This window comes from Pteronotus mesoamericanus, unplaced genomic scaffold (assembly GCF_021234165.1).
Source record: "Pteronotus mesoamericanus isolate MK-2021 breed Mesoamerican mustached bat unplaced genomic scaffold, CSHL_Meso_final scaffold_85, whole genome shotgun sequence".
NCBI classification, from domain to species: domain Eukaryota; kingdom Metazoa; phylum Chordata; class Mammalia; order Chiroptera; family Mormoopidae; genus Pteronotus; species Pteronotus mesoamericanus.
Window position 1 is genome coordinate 3083056 of NW_026555329.1, and position 21957 is coordinate 3105012.

Here is a 21957-nt window from a genome sequence, read left to right on the forward strand (position 1 = left end):
AATGGATAATTTTGTAGACTTGAAATTTGTGGTTAAGTGCCCTCAAGCTATAATCTAAATACTAAAGGTTAAAACATACAAGGGTTGCACCTATCAACATTTAAGGTTGTAATCATACAAAACTGGTCAGAAGAATGATGTTTGTATCAGGCATTACTGTGGCAAAATCCAGGGCTTGAAAGAAATGTATAGACCCAATTTAAATTACAGGAAGTTTATTATAAAAATCCACTTACAAAATACTGCATTTTTGCAACCCAATACTTTGTGATTCTACATTGTTGGGCGAGTGATTCTTAATGATAGAGATATGTGACAACACCATTCTTGTTAATTCATTTGCATTTCAGTGCCATTTTTAGGTCAACTGTTGAAGTCCATTTGCTCCTTACTCCTGTTTCATAGTTTCAGTATTTCCACTTCTCTGCTTTCAGAGTCTATGCTCTTTGGACTTTTTCTAGTATTGGTTTGTGTTCATGTATGGCTTGTGATGTTTTCACATTAGGCTACAAGAGTTTGGTGAGACAGGAATGTTACCGATGAGGTCATCCCTACAGGCTGCCTTTACTTGCCCAGGAGCTGTTTACCTACACACAACGTAACCCATGACATTAGAGGTCTTGTTCTCCGCCAGTAGACCCTTAATGCACTTAAAAAATTCCTCACCCGAGGCTATGTATGCTGATCAGAAAGGGAGAGAAAGAAACCAACTGGGAGGCAACCGGGATCAAATACAAAATCCTTTGGTGTACAGGAGGATGCTCCAACTGAGCCATCTGGCCAGAGCCTAATGCACTCTTGACACCATGGTTTACAGCTTGGCCATTTTCTAGTTTATTCCATACAGTACTAAGTCCAAGTGTGGGTTCTCTTTACCAGTTTAATAGACTACCCTGACTACAATTTTGATTGAGTCTTAACATGCTGCTGTATTTGCTAGATACCTCTGTTCCTGAATGTGGGTACTTAGGATGAAAAATATCCAAGGTTAATTTTTAAAAAATAAATTCAAATTCAAGTATAAAACATTTCCACAGAGAAAAAGTTATAATTTAAGTATTTTAAGACTTCAAATAGCTTTCGAAAAGCTCACTGTATATATACTTCAGTGCTTATGAACTAAGTGAGAATGTTAAGGCTACTTTGCATTTCAAGGCAAAAACAAATACATTTAAAAATAATTACATCCAGTGTTTGCTGATTTTGAAGTGACCATCTTGCTAAAAAATGGGTACCAAAGTCATAGGAAGTTTTCATGTCACCTTACTCTTCGTATATATTTATGAATTGTGCATATAATGCAGGAGGACTTCATGGACAGGTGTGGCTTTTCCCAAATATCCCACAACTTGATTCTGACATCCTTAAACTTGTCCATATAATCTTCAAAATACAGCATTAACTGTTTCAAGTAGCAGTACTTAAAAGATACATAACGAGGTAAAACCTTTAAGATTTGTAATCCATGTCATCTGAACATTACTACTTTATACATATTAATGGAATCCATTTTTAATTTCTTCTTTCACTTTTTCTCTTTCCCTTCTGAGTTTCCTTTTTGTGGCTTGAGGTCACCAGTTCCTTGGGTATAATCCAAACACTTCCGTCATGGCTGCACTGAAGAGCATATTCATTTGGATTGACTGGCCTACCTTCTTCATCTCTTAACCTACTAAAAATATCATGATAAAGGTCATGCAGTTTCTGTTTCATTATGTTAATAGCTTTGTTGCACTGGGCTCGCTCTCTCTTGAGGGTTTCCTTCTTTGCTTTTAAGTTACATACATCATCTTCTAGATTCAAAATTATGTCCAGCTTGCGCTTACGACAGTTCTGAGCAGCAACTTTATTTTTTCCTCTTCGTCTAATGTCACGGATGAGTGATACTTGTAAATCTGTCAGGTAGTGACTGCTTAGCATGCTGTTGAAAGAATCAACAGGCATGTGGACAATTTCATCTATAGAAAAAGGGATGTGCAGAGCTTTAGCACGGCGTTCATCGCGGCTTAAGTGTGTGTCTGTGTCATTCAGGTACCTACTCATTTTGTGTGACTTCTCTGGCCATGAAAAAGATTCAGAAGTGGATTCGGGTACACTTGGTTGTAAGTGATAAGTGTGGTTATGGAGTATGTGTTGAAACGCAAGGTCCTGATCAAAACCAGAATCACCTCTTAAATCCATGGGACAAGTCTTACTGGGCTCTGGGTAGTAGCCACCTACAGCACCTTCTAAATCACAGTGGGAAAGAGATTCAAGGTCACTACTAGAACCTATAGCACCTTCACAGGTAGAATTAGACTTGGTGACAGAGGAACTATTGTGGCTTGAATTTAAGGAAAGCCCAGAATCAGAATCTGGTTCCTTAAAAAGGTGAGAAACTTCCAGTGGATCAAAACCACCTGCAGCCAAAGACACTGAATTTATCTCATCAAACATGTTCATATCAAGGTCATTTAGAAAGTCTTGGCTTGTCAGATTTCTTATCTGATGGTCCACAGGTGGAAGAAATCCTGTCAGATTGGTTCTAGGAAGGGTCTGTTCAGGATTGGCAGTATGAGAATTTAACTGCAGAAATGGCTCTTGAGGCTGTGAAGTCCTTTCTACCAGATCTCTTCTAAATGTATTGTCAGGACACAGCAACATGGCCTCATGGAGATTTACGTCATGACTTATAGCCTGGCTAAAATTTACATTATAATGTGCTGAAGAATTCATGCCATCATTAATACTCCCTGGAAGAGGAGGTATATCGCCCAGTGAGATGTCCTGAAAATGGAAAAAAGCATTTTAATGCACATAATTCAATTTCAGAAGTTCTATTATCTAATACAGCATCTTCTTTCCTCACGTTTGTCAGTTCTCTATACAAATAGGATGTGCTGTTGGCTATGAATAGCTTTCCCCAGTTAAATAATATAGGCAACAATACATGGTATGAGCCCAATCATGGCAATTTAGAAAAGTTAGTAAAAAACTAGCCTTATTATTAAATCATTCTCAAGTTATATGCAACTCTCATCCTAGCTGTTGGCAGTCTAAACCCAGAGTGGAGCAGCATGGATAGTGAACAGCTATAGTGTAGTAGTCAGGGTTGAAGAGAAGGGGGTCTTTTTTTTTTTTTTTTTTTTTTTGGAAGTAAATCAGACCAATAAAGTGTAATGACACAAAAGCTACCAGAAAAAATAAAGCTATGTCTCAGTGTATCACGTTTACTTCCATTTTGATCCAATACGAATTACATAAATTTGGTTAGACCTTTGTGATTATTACTTGGAGGAACAGTATACATACTTGGCTAACTCTCCAAAGTTAAAGTATTTCCATTAAAAGTAATCCTAAGTCTGTGCTTCAAGAATAATGCGCTGGATATTTACTGTATTTAAACAACTACACCCTTCAGGTATAAAAGTTATATTTATGCACAGAGGTGAATGCAGGTATTTTCCTGCTAGGATAAAAGCCAAGGTTCCAGTTACCTCTAGCGAACTTTCAGGCTGTGATGAAAGTAACTGGAGTAAGTCTTCCAGAGAGAAGGATGTGTTGGTGCCATATAGATGTCTCTGTAGAAAAACACAAAAGGTGCATCATTCATTAAAAGACAGTGTGTAAGTACCATGTGCTAACCGACTGCGCCACTGGAGTGCCGTGTTACTGGGTCATTCTAATGTTACTCTTGCTTATTTTACTACTTTGTAAGATGCAACTCTCATCCTTGCTGTTGGCAGTCTAAACCCATATTGTGGAAGATCGCAGACAATAACAGCTATAGTGAAGTACAGTGTTGGTTGAGGGTAGGGTTTGCCTCTTTTTAAAGTAAATCAGACCAATAAAGCATAATGAAGACACAAATGCTACCAGAAAAAAAGCTGCCTCCGTTTGTCACGTGTTTACTGCCATTTTGATTCAGTGTGAATTATATAAATTTGGTTAGACCTTTGCAATTATTACTTAGAGGAATAATGACTAATTCTCTAAAGTTGAAGTGTTTCTATTAAAAGTAGTCCTAAGTCTGTGTGCTTCAAGAGTAATGTGTTGGATATTTATTATTATGTAAGTAAACAACTATGTTCTCCAGATATAAAAGTTATATTTATGCACAGAGGTGAATGCAGGTATTTTCCTGCAAGGATAAAAGCCAAGGTTCCAGTTACCTCCAGAGAATTTTCAGGCTGTGATGAAAGCAAGTGAAGTAAGTCTTCCAGAGAGAAAGATGTGTCATTCCCATTTAGATGTCTCTGTAGGAAAACACAAAAGGTGTACCATTCATTAAAAGACAGTGTGGAAGTACCATGTGCTAACTGACTGCCACTGGAGCTCCTTGTTACTAGGCCATTCCAATGTTGTTACAATCTTATTTTACTATGTGTTTTTTAAAAAGACTTTATTTTTAGAGAAGAAGGTAGGGAGGAAGGAAGAGAAACATCAAATGTGTGGTTGCCTCTCGCATGCCCTCTCCTGGGGACCTGGCCCACAAAGTAGATATGCCCAGACTGGGAATCAAACTGGTGATTCTTTGGTTCCCAGGCTGGCGATTAATCCAGTAAGCCACACCAGTTGGGGCTTATTTTTACTACATTATAAGATGCAACTCACCCTTGCTGTTGGCAATCTAAATCCACATTGTGGAAGATCATGGACAATTAACAGCTATAGTGAAGTGTATGCTGGTTGAGCGTACGGTTTGCTTCTTTTTAAAGTAAATCAGACCAATAAAGTATAATGAAGACACAAGCGCTACCAGAAAAACAAAGCCTCCTCAGTTTGTGATATGTTTACTGCCATTTTGATTCAGTATGAATTACATAAATTTGAATGATGATTACTTGGAGGAATAATACACATATTTGGCCTATTATCTAAAGTTGAAGTGTTTCTACTAAAAGCACTCCTAAGTTGCCCTGGCTGGTATGGCTCAGTGATTGCCAGACAGCCTGTGCTGTGAACCAAAAGGTCATCGGTTTGATTCCAGGTCAGGGTGCATGCCTCAGTCAGGCCAGGTCCCCAGTTGGGGGTGTGTAAGAGGCAACTGATTGATGTTTCTCTCCCTCTCTTCCTCCCTTCCCCTCTCTAAAAAGTAATCCTAAGCCTGTCTGCTTCAAGAATGATGCGCTGGATATTTATTATTACGTAAGTACTTAAACAACTATGTCCTCCAGGTATAAAAGTTCTATTTATTCACAGAGGTGAATGCAGGTATTTTCCTGCAAGGATATAAGCCAAGGTTCCAGTTACCTCTAGTGAACTTTCAGGCTGTGATGAAAGCCAGTGAAGTAAGTCTTCCAGAGAGAAAGATGTGTGGCTGCCATATAGATGTCTCTGTAGAAAAACACAAAAGGTGCATCATTCATTAAATTAAAAGACAGTGTGTAAGTACCATGTGCTAACCGACTGCGCCACTGGAGCTCCATGTTACTGGATCATTCTAATGTTACTCTTATCTTGCTTATTTTACTACTTTGTAAGATGCAACTCTCATCCTTGTTGTTGGCAGTCTAAACCCATATTGTGGAAGATTACAGACAATAACAGCTATAGTGAAGTACAGTGTTGGTTGAGGGCAGGGTTTGCTTCTTTTTAAAGTAAATCAGACCAATAAAGCATAACGAAGACACAAATGCTACCAGAAAAACAAAGCTACCTCCATTTGTCACGTGTTTAGTGCCATTTTGATTCAGTATGAATTATGTAAATTTGGTTAGACCTTTGCAATTATTAGAGGAATAATGACTAATTCTCTAAAGTTGAAGTGTTTCTATTAAAAGTAATCCTAAGTCTGTGTGCTTAAATAATAATGCACTGGATATTTATTATTACATAAGTATTCAAACTATGTCCTCCAGGTATAAAAGCCAAGGTTCCAGTTACCTCCAGAGAATTTTCAGGCTGTGATGAAAGCAAGCAAAGTAAGTCTTCCAGAGAGAAAGATGTGTCATTCCCATTTAGATGTCTCTGTAGGAAAACACAAAAGGTGCACTATTCATTAAATTAAAGGGCTGTAGTGGTTGCCTGGAACTTTAGGTTTTATCTTCATGCTGTATTTTTATCCCTATCTTGGGGGGTTTTTACACCCTTCTTTTAGGTACTCAATATTCTCACATCCTTCCTTAAATAAGAGCCTTCAGCTTGAAACTCCTCCCCTATTCCTGCCATATCTTCAGATAATTTTTACCTAGAATTTTTAGTTTCATCTTATTTTGCCCCTCCACAGCCAACCCTCCAAATTTGCTGCAAAATTATCTAACTTCACAGTCAAATATGTATTTAGATGTACCCAAAAACTCCTTTCTTGCTGAAATTCCTCCTTTAATAGCTCTCTTTAGAGAGGTTGCTCAAGTAGTAAACTCTTAGTTTTCATAACCTGGAATCATTTTGCTTTCATGTTTAAGTGGTAATTTATTTGGCAAGATTATCAGGTTTCATATTTTCCCTCAGTACTTTGTCCTAAGGCACTTATTACTATTGATTTGTTTGAAATCTGTCATTTTATAGGCAATCTTTCTTTTCCTCCAGTAATTTTAAAGATGTTTTTCTCATTCTTTGTTGTCCTGCCATTTCACATCGATACACTTGGAACTTTGTATTTGGTCTGCTTGGGACTCTGCATTCCTTTCATCTGAGTCATAACATTTTAGTTTTGGAAATACTTTGCCATAAACTTAGAAATTGCTTCTCCTTCATGCTTTGTAATCTCTCCTGGGACTAGTAGAGAGCTCATCTTTGTTGACAGCTATTTCTGTAGGAATCCTACATATCAAGGGTCACCACTAATTACAAGGCAGTTTTGTGTTTTTTCTCTGCAGGGGTCAGTATTTCTTTTTGTTAAGACTGTATTTATTTTTTAGAGAAGGGAAGGGAGGGGAAGGGAGAGAGTGGGAGAAGCATTGATTCATTGCCTCTCACACACCCCAAGCTGGGGACCTGGCCCACAACCCAGGTTCGCACCCTGACCGGGCATCAAACCTGCAACCTTCTGGTTCGCAGGCTGGCACTCAATCCACTGAACCATACCAGCCTAGCCTGCAAAGAACAGTTTTTATATCGCTTTCTCAACTTTGCCTTCTTGGCTCAGGATTCCTGATGGTAATGGTAGGACGGACCAGACTCTCTATCTGGCTTTGGGGTCCTGTTTTCTAAAGGGTAGACAGAGAGCATCCTCGCTCTGTCTTCTACCCAGCTGCAAGAATTATCCTAGTCCCCATTTCCTCAACCAGAGACCCCCAAACAGGGAGCTCAGGTGGCCCACATGTGGGCTTGAGATCTCATTTCCCATGCTCTCAGCCCATCTCTATCATGGCCTCCTGGGTCCAATTACTCAAGATTCTTCAGTTTGGTGCCTGACTGTTTTGCATTGTGGATTTGAGTCCCTTCTTTGTTTTTTGTATCTGTAAACTTTCCCTTTCTTGCTTTTCAGTTGAATTATGCACTAAAAATATTACCCCCATTATATTTAATTCAGGATTACTGTTTTTGATGTGTCGTGGGGATTATCATTACAGGTTAGTAAATTCACATTCCCAACTTGTGCTGTGTGTCACTCCCTAACTTTTTACTTTAAGGTTTCCTTTTTTGAAGATTCAGACCAGTAGGACTGAAGCGTATATGTATATAAATACTGGGTGTCCTTTTCCACCAACACTTTGGTTCTATGAAGCCATGTTTTCAAGGTATTTCATTGTAATACAAGGCATTATGTGTCCTTTTCTATACAGGCTGTAGGACTATTTAAGCTAAGTTGGTGGATAAGATTTCTTGCTCTTAACTGGCAAGTTATGCATTCTTAGTGGATAGCAGACTTCTTTGCCAATTGAATTGTTATTTGAAATGATTCCTGTTTCTGAAGAGATGTCAGAAGTGATCTATTACTTCTATTAATGACCCCAAACTTGATTAGTCCCGGCCAACCACTGACCCAAATTTGCTGATAGTTATAAGTGTATGAGAATGGATAACACCAGCACAATCTTGTAAAAACAGTCCATAATGGTGGGTAACATTTGAAGAAAAGAAGGCCTTAATATTTAGAATACATAAGTAAGGGTATGAGGATCATCCTGCTTAAATAGAATCAGTATGGACTGATCCCTTCAGGCTAAGTCAGACATGTTTCATTAAATCTTTTCCCTGTTCCTCTTCAGTGCCCCAGGAGATGGTGGGCTAGGGGGCTAAGCCACATTGATCTAGCCCTCTGAATGGGTCCACAGGAGACAGAGGCAAGAGATGGGAGAGCAACAGAATGCCTTAGAGACAACAGCTCCTGCGGATCAATTCCAGCTCTCATTGAGCTCTCTATCTCCCCAGGTTCCCTTCTGTCCTGATAGGGGTAATGGCTTCACGTTGTTGCTAGCCTCTGGGAGCCTCCCTGTTCCTTAGTATTTCCCTTAAACCTGCCCTCACCTGTTTAAAAACAAAAAGTCTTCTCATTCACTTCTCCTCAGAATCTCATCGGCACGTGCCTTCCTTTAGAAAGCCTAACAGTGGACATCATTCTATTTGAAGTCATTAAACAACAGAGTTCTCTCTACCACACTTAAGAAATTACACAGAACAATTTGTGAGACATTTGTTTTTATAGAACCTGGTAAAACCATTTCAAAATCTAATTGCTTAATTCTTTCTGTTCAGCTGGGTCTAGATCTTGCACAAAAATGGACAACCCACCTATTCGTACAATTAATCCAAAAGACATATCCCATACTTTCAGTTTGATTTCGTTTGCCAGGAAGGGGTCAGTCTTCTCCTTTTTCCTTAAGTCAGACTCTTGTAAATCTTACCATAACATACACAGTTCTATTTTGGGTCAAGAACTCACTTCATTTTGAACAGAGATAACTAGGAGTATTCAAAGAATACGATGCACATACATTTAACTTCGTAAAACATATCTTTTAAAAGTGAAACATCAATATAAACTCAACTTGTCTTTAGTGAGAAGAAATTCTCTTCAGACCAGTTAGTCTACACACAGTGTATTTAGTCTTCATTAATAGCCAGCAGTCTAAGTATGGGCCTGCAGTGGGGCTAGGGACAAGTCACTGTTAAGTAGCAAATTACATCATTTGCCCTAGCTATCCCCAAGGTTATCACCTGAAAGAATGGAAATAAGTACTATTGCAACAAACTGTAAGAGCGCCACATCAGAAGAGTCAGCTGATGTTAACGAGACACATACCAGGAACGTGGAGGTGCAAGATGAGGACCTGACCGTGGATTCAAGGGCTGGGACACAGAGCCTTGCTTGGGCTGATTAATGTATTTCTGGAAAGTTTTGTCCAAATTGATATTTGTCCTAATTCAGATTGTATTTTAGATTCTCTAAGGAAGCTCCCCACTTCGTCTATCCCTTCATTACTGGCATTTAATGAGTGCCTACCACGTATCTAGCTGTAGGTGAGTTCAGGTAAATCTGAGAAAACAGTTCGCACTTTTCTGGGAAGCCCAGTGAGGGAGTAAAGGCTAAGGCATGCTCAGGAGAAAACTGCACCAACAGCATAAATCTACAAAACAATGAAGTGGTAAGACTGACAAAAACATCTCCTTCCAAAAAGATGACTGTGAGGCTCTCAGGAAAGTGGGCTGAAATGCCTCCTCCCAAATGTTTTTTGGGGGGCGGGGGGGTTGGGGTTTTGTTTTGTTTTTATTTTGGATGGTCTAGAAGTCACGAGGGCTGCCTTGGATTCCACTCCAGGCACAGGGAAGGATTCGCTCTCCTAGAACCAGAGGGAACAGGCTGCAGGGGTAAGAATGGTGAGTAGGCAAAGAGAGCAAATCTGTTTTCTGATTTCACCCCATCAATGCTGTGATGTTTGGTGTAATGTCACACGGTCAAGGAGACAGTGATAGACTGACTGGAGAGGGCCACAGCACAGGACCCTCCATCCTCCAAGGGTGTTCAAGGCGCAGCCCCAAGCCCTACCTGGGGCAATCATGGCTGAGAAAACCATTAGGACAAGACCCTCACGGGTACCCCTTTAGGGTGAACGGGTAAGTGGTTTAAAGTCTGTGGAACCTCTGTGCCCATCTCCGGAGCATTTGCCAGGCTTGTGGGCTGCGGCCTCAGCAGGGCTGAGAAGAAATCGGAGTGCGGCCAAAGTGAAGAAGGGGGAAGCACAGGCCGCAGGGGAATCATCCCACCAGCCTGGCTCTTGGAGCTCATCCTTCTCTACCACTTCTCACTGCCCAAGTGTGGTTATTCATAGACACAAGAGCCCAGGAGTCTGTCCCTACTGGCACTGGCCTTAGTCTAAGCCAGAGCTATAAATGGGCTCCTGGGTGCCCATGGAACATGGCCCATCTGGTACTGAGGGTGATTTGCCTGCAGGTGGCTGGATAAGGACTCCTGGATACAGGATGCCAGCCCTGTCTTTATCGCCTGCCATGGCAAATACAACTAACACAACCTGCTAGCAAGTTCCAGGAGGGGTATAGGTGTGTACACAGACACAAACTATCTCAAGTTTAACCGGAGACACCTAATCCTATGGGCTGATTCCTTTTTAAATCAAATAAAAACAAAAACGTGTCCTTTTCATATAACTGATTTACTTACAGTAGGTCATACTTACATACAAAATTCTTTCAACACACATTGACAAAGCCTTACAAAATCTACCCTTAAAGCCAAAATGGTAAGGCTGGGAGATTCTGACATGCTTACCTCATTTCTAGGTTCAGTGGTCTTTTCTGCCTCCCACTCGGGTTTCTCTGCTCTTTTATTTTCATCTTCATTCTTCTGATGTAGTGATTTTTCCTTCTGGGCTGAAGACACTCTTTGCTCATTTTCCTCCTGCTGGGAACTGTGACCCACAGCTCTTAATACCTCATTCTCCTATAAAAGCACCCCAAAAATGTGCTAAGTAGAAATCCATTATTTCATCAAGTAAGTAAACAATCTTTAAAGCTGCATTGTACTTACTGCTCAGGGACCATGAACACACACAAGGCAAAAGCTGAGACTGACATTTCATGATCAAAGAAATGTTTAATTCTGAAACAAAGCTCAGTTTTGAGTCTTGTCTTTTTTAAGAACTCACTGTGAGACAGGCTGTTCTAATCTGTAGACTTTAATTATATGCAATTCTAAAGCCCCTGAACTTTTGTAAATTTGATTAGATTTGGAAAGCAATGTTGCCTGCAGTTTTTATTTAGTTTTCTGTTAAAAATAGATCAAACAGCCAATTTTGAAGCAAACACTAATCAAATACACACAGAAAAATCTGGAAAGTATTACAAAGTATTCACTGTGGCTGTCTGAAGCTGGAATCAGTTCGGGGCAGGGTGCTTAAAAAGAGTTGACTTCACTTTATACATTAATGTACTGTTGGAATATTTTGCACAAACGTATTTCTTTTATACACAGGAAAAGGGTAAATATGTTTTTTAGTTCAAGAAAGTAAACAATAAAGCTTAAACTAACATCTCCACAGGTATTTTCAACTATGCTTATTTACCTAGGTGAGTCCTTCCACCTTTTAATTCACTTTAATTGAGGAGCCTTAAATAATTGAAAGGCTAGAGAATCTATCTAAACATTCAAATAGTTACTATTTCACATATACTGTGAATCCCAATACTTTCCATTGTGATAGTAAAATCTCTATAATTTTTTTCCCCCTTTGACTTAACCAAGGCTTCTGAAAATCTTTCAAAGGACCTGTTTTTCATTTCTTTCTTCCAAAGACATAACATACTGGACTAACTCTACATTAGGACAGCACCACCACCACCACCACCACCACCCACTCGGAAGCACAGAAATGTTAATCTTACCAAACAAACACGTGAAGGTCAAAGAAATGAAAACCTACAGATGCCAGAGCAATGGGAAAAATCAAAGCAGAGCAGAAAAAGGAAGCTGATGTGCTGCTGGCCCATTTGCTCTTTCCTCGTCTCCCTGTTTACTGTACTCTGTGACAGAGACTCAGCCTTCCTCTTGACGCTAAGGATGTCGGTCTCCACCGGTCCCTGTACGCACCTGAGGACAAGGAGCTCCCTTGCTCACAAACGCCTCCTTTACCCTCCTTTCTGCACCAACGATTGTTTCCCCGTCTCATCAGCCTATTAACATACACTACCACCACCCATCTTTACAATCCTCTCCCTGGATCTTACATTACTCTTCAGAGTTTGTCCCATTTCTTAGAAAACCCTCCAGACATCTGGAGTGAATGCATTCTCTGCAGAATCTGTTCCAGCGAGGATTAAGGCCGCACCGTGGGTCCACAGAAAAGCTCATCAGGGCCTCCCCTCGTTGGCCAGCCCTTCACCCTCACCTTACTTGACCCCGCAGCAACATTCACATAGTTACCCTCTCCTCCTGGAAGCTGGAGGTAGTTCACCTGGCATCCAAATACCTTCTCTCTTCAATCTCCTGAGTCACCAACTACTCCTTTGTTGATCTTTGACCTTTACTATCTCTGAACGAGATACTGGCCCAAAGCTCAGCCTCAGGCCCGCGAAGCTTTCTCCCACAGGTTAAGCCCTCTCCCTCTGACGGCTTCTCTCCCCCTCCCCTGCCCTCACCCCTGTGGCTTCCTGTAGGTCCCCATTCAAATATTACCATCTCACTTTTCTTTTAAAGCAACCCCTCCCCAAACCCCTGTTCCTATCAGTATCTATCTCCCTTATCTTTCTTTATTTTTCCCCACAGCATTTAGCACCAGCTGCTATATTACCACACTTATTTCTTTGAGGTCTATCTGTCCCACTAGAAGGCTAGCCTTGCGGGCAGGGACTCCGGCTGATTCCTGCTGTATGACACACAGTAGACCCTTAATAGGTATTTGCTGAATAGATAAACTAGAGACAACATCCTAAGAGGGTTCTGACTTCTAGTGGGTGAGGCACTACGGTCTTGCTTTTTCCTAAAATTACAATGCTGACTCCTGTCTAAATTTGAGGAAGGAAGAAAACAGTCCTCACTCTTTGTCTTTGCCAAGGCAAAGTTTCTTTTGTTAGGCCTGAAGATAATCAAATCCAAACTTCTGGATTCCTGAGGCAGCTGACTTTGTTTACAAAATTTGCTGTTGGTAGGCACAGGACTTCTAATCCCTTAATGACATGATCTATTTTAGAACCATTAGCCAAGGTACCCTCAGTTAATTTGTAAATTTGAGTTAATACAACACATGTGGATCCACACATGAACTTGCAAACACAAGACTATGTAATCTATAATGTTATATTAACAATTACAGGTAAGCAAGGACTAGATCAAGCCCATAAGGAAACAAATCAAGTAAACTTTAGTCTGGGAAGATCTTTTTGTGGGAAAATTTTTTAGAGATTGGTAAAGAAGGTATGTAAGATGGCTTAACATACTTTTAACATGCTTTTAAGTTTACATATGTAAAACTTAGGAAGAAAAGAAGTGCATTTCTCTATATGACCACCCTCACATTGCAAGAATCAATTAGGTTAAAAAGCCTATCATATACTAAGGGGTCATTACTCATTAAATGTGTTAAAGAGACTCAATGACTCCATTTGAATGTACACAAGCAAAGGAAAAAAAGGAAATCTTACAGTAGAATGCAACTTATAAATATAGAAGAATGATGGAGTTAGAAAATCATCAATGGACGCTAAAACTACAGAGTAAAAACTTGATGAGAAACAAGATATTTAGTCTGGAAGCATCACTCCACAGGTTATTTTTTAATTACAAAGAGAAAAATAACACTACATGAGAAACCTGGCAAGTACCATCTAAACCAACTGGTCAAATCTATCAGCACAATATGGAGATAAACCAACATCATGTGCCTCCTGCTATGGTATGATACATTACTGCCTCTGTAGTATTCCTTCCCTATATTTATAATCTCAATATAATCATGAGGAAACATCGGACAAATAAAAATTGGGTCCATTTTACAAAGTAACTGATCGATACTCTTCCAAAATCTAAAGGCCAAGAAATCTCAAGACTGAGAAAATTCTTTCTAGATTAAATGTGACTGAGACTTGACAGCTAACTTCAATGGGCAGTCTTGGGTTAGATGCTGACCCAGGAGAAAAAGTAGTTATATAAGACATTACTGGGATGGTAGATAAAATTGGAACATGACAGATTCGTCTTCTCTAGATTCATGGTAAATATCCTAATTTTGATATTGGTTATGTTGGTAGCAAGAAATGGCAGCAGGTGCTGGTCGAGTGAAATCAGGCCAGACTTCAGTTCAGCAACCGGAGTATTTCAGTTCTGGCTAAGAAAGAATTCAGAGCCAAGTCTCAATCTATAAGAGAAAGTTTATTTCGAAAGTCACAGATGTAGAAGTGAGCTGTAGAAGGAATGGGCTCAGGAAACAAGAGGCAAAAGAAAGAGCCCTTGAAGCTTAGGAGAGAAAAGGGTAAAGGTAGCTTGCCCATGGCGGGTGGGGAAGGGGAAGACTAAGGATGGGAGGGAAAAGGCCAGGAGTGCTTCAGGGAGGGAGGGGCCTCTGAGTCCTCCATCTTGAGGGTATTTATCTGGAGGTCTCAGGGGAGGATCCCAATAGAATATTCATCAGCTTTCCAGGTGTGTCCTTTGAGGGTTGAGGTGTCCAATGATTGCACCAGGGCAGGGGGTCATTAGTCAATGCAGCTGGTCCTGATGTCAGCCACAGTATCACCTGTCTGGTTGTGCTGCTTTTCTGGGCCTGGAGCTGAAGCACAACTGAGGCCTAGATGTGGGTCAGAACCTCATTATCCTGGGGGCTTAATGCTTAAGGGCTAATGCTCTGGCTTCCCCCTTTACAGGAGTCTAACCCACACGACCAGAGTTATGCATAGCAGAGAACATGTTTTCCTGAGGACAAGGTCCTTGTTTTCCCAGTTTTGCCTGTTGCCAGGCACCTGCGGCTTTCCCCCCTGGTGACCCTCCGGTACAAGACCTATGCTTATGTCTAACTGCCTACCACAGGTATGGAGAAATCATTGTTTTCAGACAATACACACTTAGGTATTCAGGTACCAAGGGGCACAATGGCTTCAGTTCACTCCTAAATATTTCAGAACGAAAAGGACTATATACTGTATGTGTATACAGAGATAAATATAATTAGAAAACTAGATAAATCAAATGTGGCAAAATGTTAACAATAGTACATTTGAGTAAAGGACATAAACTAGTCTTGCAAGTTAAAAAAAAAAAAAAAAAAAGCCCTGGCTGGTGTGACTCAGTGGATTGAGTGCCGGCCTGCAAACCAAAGGGTCGCTTGTTCGATTCCCAGTCAGGGCACATGCCTGGGTTGCAGGCCAGGTCCCCAGGAGGGGATGCACAAGAGGCAACCACACATTGATGTTTCCCTCTCTCTAAAAGTAAATAAAATCTTTAAAAAAAAAAAAAAGTTATCCTAAAAATTCCTACACAGCTAATGTGTGCATAATATTCATCTGTGTCTAACACTGCGTTTTGCATTCAGATCTTAACCACACAAACACCATGCAGCCAAAGAATAAGTTGGGATCATAGTACTGGTCTAATGCTGTCTCACTGCACATAATTTACTATTGACCAGCTTCTAAATTCCCACACAGGAAAAAAAAATTCCTATACAGCAAAATCACTTCAGCCACAGTCAACAGCAAAGGGTTCTTCCAAAATTATTCTTCTGTTAATTTGTATTTCCCCCTCAAAGTGAATAGCATATCAACTGCTTGAATAATTATTTTCACCTCTTCCTTTTCATCATTTAAATTTCATATTTAATTTTCTTGTCTAATTGCTTTGGTTATGCTTCTAGAATAAGGCTCAATAATAATGGTATAAATGATAGAATGGTATAAAGGAAAATACTTATCTGTAGTCTTAAAACTCTACTACAACACTACCCCACTTCTGGCAGCAAATGTGTGGGTCTCCACACACCAAGCAATTCTATGATACCAGCAGAGTGTCCTAGGGGAGCAGAATTTGCCACCTCAAAATATGTCTCTTTGGTGTAGGATTATTTTAGTCTGGTTATTTTTAAGGAACAGCAGGCTAGCACTGACTGGTGTAGCTCAGTTGGTTGGGCACCACCCTGCAAAGTAAAAGGTCGCTGATTCGATTCTCAGGCAGGGCACATGCCCAGGTTGTGGGTTCACTCCCCAGTAGGGGTGTGTGCAAGAAGCAACCAATCCATGTTTCTACCTCACATCGATGTTTTCCCCCTCTCTTTCTGCCTCTCTTCCCGTCTGTATGGAATCAATAAAAGAACATTTTTTTTAGAAAGAAGGAAAAAGAAACAGCAGGCTTAAGCTCTGGCCAGGTCGCTCTGTTGGTTAGTGTGGTCCCAATATGCCAAGGTTATGAGTTCATTCAATTCTTGGTCAGGGTACATACAACAATCAACCAATGAATGCATAAATAAGCATAACAACAAGTTGATGTCTCTCTCTCTCTCTCTCTCTCAAAAATAAAAGAAAGAAACAGCATGCTTCAGAGAAGCTGTGAAAACCAAGTAGAAGTTACCCTCTGTAAGAGACATCTGCAGAAGTGAGATTTCCATTTGTAAGGGTAGCTCCCTCACTGCACTAGGAATCACAAAACTCTTTAATAAAGAGAGGGCAATGACTTAAATCTGCATAGCCCTACCCTTGTTCAGTGTTGTTTTCCTGGAATCCTCCCAAAATAGACTCCTCCCTCCCCCAATAACTTCTTTTATCTTCAGCTGAGTATGGTATTTAAGGTGGTGGCTTAGGCCATTTCCAAGGGAGTTGTATCTCCGTTTTTCTGGGTCTCACCCACGTATACAGAAGGTATACATATTATTAAACTTTTGTTTACCTCCTGTTAATCTATCTTATATGAATTTATCATATACAGAAGAACCTAGAACAGAAGAAAAAATTTTCCTTCCCAACAGTGTCTTTAATTTAGCTCAATTCTGACATTATCTACCTGGATACAGCATCAGATCCCACAGGTTAAGGGCTCCGCCTCACAAGACTGCCCTGCTCCCCTTTAGATGCCAAATGCCAAGTCTAGGCTGTCCTCTGCGTTTGCAACCAACTGGCAGTAAAAATCAGAAGTTCCCATAACCCCCACCCCTTGGATTCCAGTAATTTGCTAGAGCAGCTCACAGATCTAAGGAAAACATTTTACCTACTAGATTACAGTTTTATTATAAAAGGACACAACTCAGGAACAACCAGGTGCACAGAGCACGGAATGTGGGAAGGGGCAAGAAGCTTCCATGCCCTCTCTGGGTTCGCCAGTCTTCTAGCCCCTCCACCAACCCGGAAGCTCTCCGAACCCCATCCTTTTGGATAGGTAACCATGCCTATCATCACACAGGAATGATTGATCAAATCATTGGCCTGTGGGGGGCCCTGGCAGGTGTGGCTCCGTGGACGGAGCTCCAGCCTGTGAACCCAGGGCGAGGGTCACCTCCTCCATTCCCTGTGAGGACACAGGCCTGGGTTGGGAGAGGCAGCTGGTGGATGTTTCTCTTGCACGACATCAATGTTTCGCTCCCTCTCTTTCTTCCTCCCTTTCCCTCTCTCTAAAAGTAAGTAAGTAAATAAATAAAATCTCAAGAAGAAAAATCATTGGCCCTGGTGCTTGATCTCAATCTCTAGTTACTCTCTTAACTTTCCTAGAGGTCTGGGGCTGAAGTTCCAAACTTCCAATCACTTGGCTGGTTCCCGAAATCGAGCTCCCGTCCTTAGGGGCTTTCCAAGCCACCTTCCAAGTCACCTGATTAACGTAAGTCAGGTGTGGTTAAAAGAGGCTTGATATAAATCACAAGACATTCCTTTTCCATTTTGGTCCCGGAGCTATTTCAGAAACTATGAACAAAAGACTAATTATTATAACCAAAGATGCTCCCATTCCTCCTAACATTTAGGAAACTCCAAGGGCCTGGGGAGCTCTGGGCCTGCAAGAGGGATAAAGACCAGACACATATTTAAATCACATCATCACACCTGACTTTCTTTCCTGCTTGTGAATTTAATGGGATACTTTTTTCAGTTTGTGCCGTTATAATGCTTTCAATTTTTTTCATTTACAGCTGCAGTACACTATTAAATTAGCTTCAGGTATACAGCAGTGATCTGACATTTATGTAACTTATGAAGCAATCAACTTGATAAGTGTAGTATCCATCTGACACCATACACAGTTACTACAGTATTATTGACTATATTCCCTATGCTGTACTTTACATTTTTTAAAGGGATGCTTTCAATACTTCACCAGCAAGGGTGACGGGGACTTTTATTTGAGATTCAACAGGTCATCACTTTTTTAGTCATTCGTTCAATCAATGCAAGTGCCACGTACTGCACTAAATGCTGGGGATATAAGAGTGAAAAAATACACACAAGACTGCCCTTTTGGAGCTTACATTCTAAAGGGAGGGGGAGCCAAAAATACAGGCAAACTAACAAAGTAAGTGCAAGTTTTATGGCAAGTGAAAGAAAAAGAGGGGACCTACTTTAGAAAGAGCGGTCAGTCAAGGGAGGCCTCGCTGAGGGGAGGTGATACCGTAGCTGAGATCTAAACAAACAGCTGTGTGACAAGAGAGGAATGTATTCAAGACACAGATAATATCCATCCTGTCCTCATTTGCCTGCTACCATAACGTGTGCAATGAAGCTTCTTATGATGGGTATTTAGTTGTTTCCAACATTTTCTCACAACGAACAGTAGTAAAATGTGCTCATAAATACTTCTTTGCACACATGTGCAAGCAGCATGAATCCTTAGAATTTATGCTGGGTCAAGAGGTATGTGCACTTTTTATCTGGTGGATTCTACCCAATAGCCCTTCAAAGATATTTATGGTAATTTAAATTCCTACCAACAATGGATAAAAGTGTCAATTTGTAGATGAAAACTGTCATCTCATTGTTGTTTTAACTTGCATTTCTCTTATTAACATGAGGCTGAACATCTTTCACAAATTTAAAAGCTTTTTGTATTTCCTTTTCTGTGAACTGTTTGTGGCCTTATTAGCCATTTCTTGGGGTTAATCCTGTTCTTATTGATCAGTAGTAGGACTGAAGCAGGAGATAGTCAGGAAGCAGGAAACTCCAGAGGTGCCCCAGGGCTAAGATAAAGGACACGGATAAAGGGCCCATGTTCTAAGACTGGTAGTTTCTGCATCTGGAAATAGTGAATCAGGGCCGCACCTGCGCAGACGATGTTACCTGACCCCTGCCTCATAATAATATCATTATAATAAATTAGCATGGTGGGACCGTCTTCCCAGTAGCCAATCAAGGAAATCATGGGAGACCTACCCTAAGGAATAAAAGCCCTCTATAGTCCCTGAGTTCGAGGCTGCTGCTGTTAGGCTCTTCTCTGCTCCGCTCTACTCAAGAGTTCGCATGCTCCCATATTCTGTGTGTCTTAATAAATCTGCTTTCTCTCGCTTTCTGCTATAAACTCTGTGTTGGGTTCAATTTTTTGTCCACGAAAACCAAGAACCTGGTTACCTGTGCCCACCTGTGACAGGACCCTGTCATCTTTACCACCTCCCATCTAGTCTCTGCAGCAATGCAAGAGTACAAGGAGGGAGACCAGGTAGGCTACTGCAATCATTGAAGTGAGAGTGGATGATAGTCCGGAAAAACTGGTAACTGATAGAGAAGTGGAAGAATCCACAACATATTGTGGAGAAAGAATAGCTCGGGACTGCTGGGAGATGGGAAAGGAAAGGAAAGCACTAAGAATGACTCTGAGATTTCTGGCTTAAATAACTTGGTGGATATGTTAAATTTGAACTGTGAAAAGTCAAGTAGAAATATCCCTTACACTGGAGACATGAGGGTCTGGAATTTGGAGCAAAGGCTTGAACTGGAGGTATAAATGGGGAACACATCAACATAAACAAACAAACAAAAACAGGGACTAGTAATAAGATTTCAGCCCGAGAGTACAAAGAAGGCCTGAACGCTGGCCCTGCGCCATTAATTCAGAGAAGCCAGCAAAGAGGCTGAGGAGAAAGAACAGGAAGTGCGGTGAGGGGCGTGGGGACCGCAGGAGGAGGTTGCGGGGGAGCAGCAGTGTCTAGGAATCCAAGTGTTTCGGAAGAATGGAGCGGTTGATTGTGTTGAATGTTGCTTGGAGGTGGCACAAGGGAAGAAACAAGTGAAGATGTTTCCTTTTGCCATCCCTTGGATATGGCAAAAGGAAAGCTGTTGGCATCCTTTGAAAAATCAGTTTAGGGTCAACGCCAAATGACAGTGCGTGAGAAGTAAATGGGGAGGTGACAAACTGTAAACAGTGTACAGTAAAATCTTTCAAGAACTTTGGCGACGAAGAGGGGAAATCGGTCAGAGTAGTGTTTTTTTGAAGAAGAAGAAGAGAGACACTAGAATATGTTCGTAAGGGAATGATTTAGGAGAAAGGGTAACTGCCAAGCAAGGTGCACCAGAAGACAATAGAGGAGGAACTCCAGAGTACCTGTGGCAGGACTGATTTTGACAGAAAGAAAATAGAGCATTTATTTCAAGTGGATGCAAGATATTTGAGGATTTGGGTAGTAGAAGATCTCTCTTCTCTTATTTTTGAATGGTGTTGTTAAAAAAAGTAGAATTTAAGTGTTTTAAAATACACCCACAAATTATTTCAAACTCTTTTCTTCAAGAGGTAAAGCTTTGTTCCTTTCCCACTCAGTTGGGGACTTAGTGAAATTGCATCTAATAAAATAAAGTGGAAGTGAGTATAGCACAGCAATTTTCAACCGGTGTGCCACAAGAATGTTTAAAACATGCGGCACCTGTCTATTTAGTCAGGGGCACTGACCTCTTTTCCCTTAGATTGTCAAGTAAAAAAATGACAACAGCCAACACAACAATAGCCATCTGGTATATATGAACCAAAATTACCCTACTATATGGATTTTTTTTTTTTTGGACGGACTTGGCAAAAAAATTTTTTTCCTGTGTGTGCTGCAGAATTTTAGTGATTAGTTTATGTGTACCACGAGAGGAAAAGGGTTGAGAATCACTGATGTAGCACTGTGGCCTCGTCCATGCTCCTCCGATCCCTAGTTCTGGTGAAAGCCAGTGCTCACGGTGTAAGGACAACCTTGAAGCTCTCTACAGAGGTCTACTTGGCAAAGAACTGAGGCCTCCTGCCAGCAGCCACATGAATGGTCCACTTTGGAAGTGGATCCTACAGATCCAATCAAGCCTTGACAACCCTAACCCAACCAACATCTTGCCTAGAACTTCATGAGACCCTCAGTGAAGACCACCCAGCTAAGCTGCGGCAGAATTCCTGACTAACAGATACCCTGGGGCAGTAAATGTTGGTTATATTTAGCTATTAAGTTTTGGGACAATTTGTTATGCAATGGATAACTAACATAAACATGAAAAAAAAAGTGGTTTTTTGCAGCTGCATTTTGCATGAAGATGCATTAATAATGCTTCCTGATTTCTTTGATGTGTGTTTTTTTTTTAAGGTTTTTGGTATTACTGTCAAGCTGGTTTTGAAAAAAGAATAGGGAAGCTTTGTGTAACAATTCCTTACTGGAAAGTTTGAAAAGAATTCTTGAAATCTACGGGCACCAGGAGATTTTTGTTTATTTATTTTTGTTTTTTTAAATGATGCTGGCAATGATTTCAACTTCTGTGGAGGGGTTTGCCAAACAGCCTTCCAAGAAGGCTGTTCCTACGGACATCATCATCGGTGGCATCTCCATTTCCTCACACCCCGCCCACTCTGGGTTTGTTTCTTAATATCTTGCTTATTAGAAGGCTACAACTGCAGCTCATTAGTGGCGACTGTGAAGACAGTAAGGGCAGGGCTCCAGGCTGGAGTGGGAGACAGATTCTAAACAAAACAGAATGACCGACTACTCTTAAAGATGGAGGAGGAGCTGAAGGAGCCCAGGAGCGAAGTCCTGGTCACAGTCAAAATTGGAGCTTTGCTGCCTGTAGTCCTTTATCTCTTTGGCCCCACAGAGAGAAGCAGGGGAGACAGAAGGTGGGACCCAGGTCCCCGGCTGGGGGCACGCGAGAGGCAATGCATGCAATCGA

At 40.9% G+C, this 21957-nt stretch overlaps 1 protein-coding gene and 1 non-coding gene across 2 annotated transcripts in view; one reads left to right on the forward strand and one right to left on the reverse strand.

The window, feature by feature from the left end:
* Window positions 1–1512: 1512 nt before the first annotated feature.
* NFE2L3 (NFE2 like bZIP transcription factor 3) overlaps window positions 1513–21957 on the reverse strand; it is a 30799-nt gene continuing 10354 nt past the window's right edge. The window contains exons 2-7 of the mRNA XM_054563924.1: window positions 10655–10825; window positions 5866–5949; window positions 5233–5316; window positions 4152–4235; window positions 3477–3560; window positions 1513–2766 (exon numbers count right to left, since the gene is read on the reverse strand). Coding sequence (XP_054419899.1) covers window positions 1513–2766; window positions 3477–3560; window positions 4152–4235; window positions 5233–5316; window positions 5866–5949; window positions 10655–10825 — 1761 coding nt within the window. The remainder of the gene's footprint in view (window positions 2767–3476; window positions 3561–4151; window positions 4236–5232; window positions 5317–5865; window positions 5950–10654; window positions 10826–21957) is intronic.
* LOC129063571 (small nucleolar RNA SNORA23) lies at window positions 15348–15518 on the forward strand. Its single transcript, XR_008528359.1, has one exon. It is a non-coding gene; the product is annotated as a small nucleolar RNA SNORA23 (small nucleolar RNA).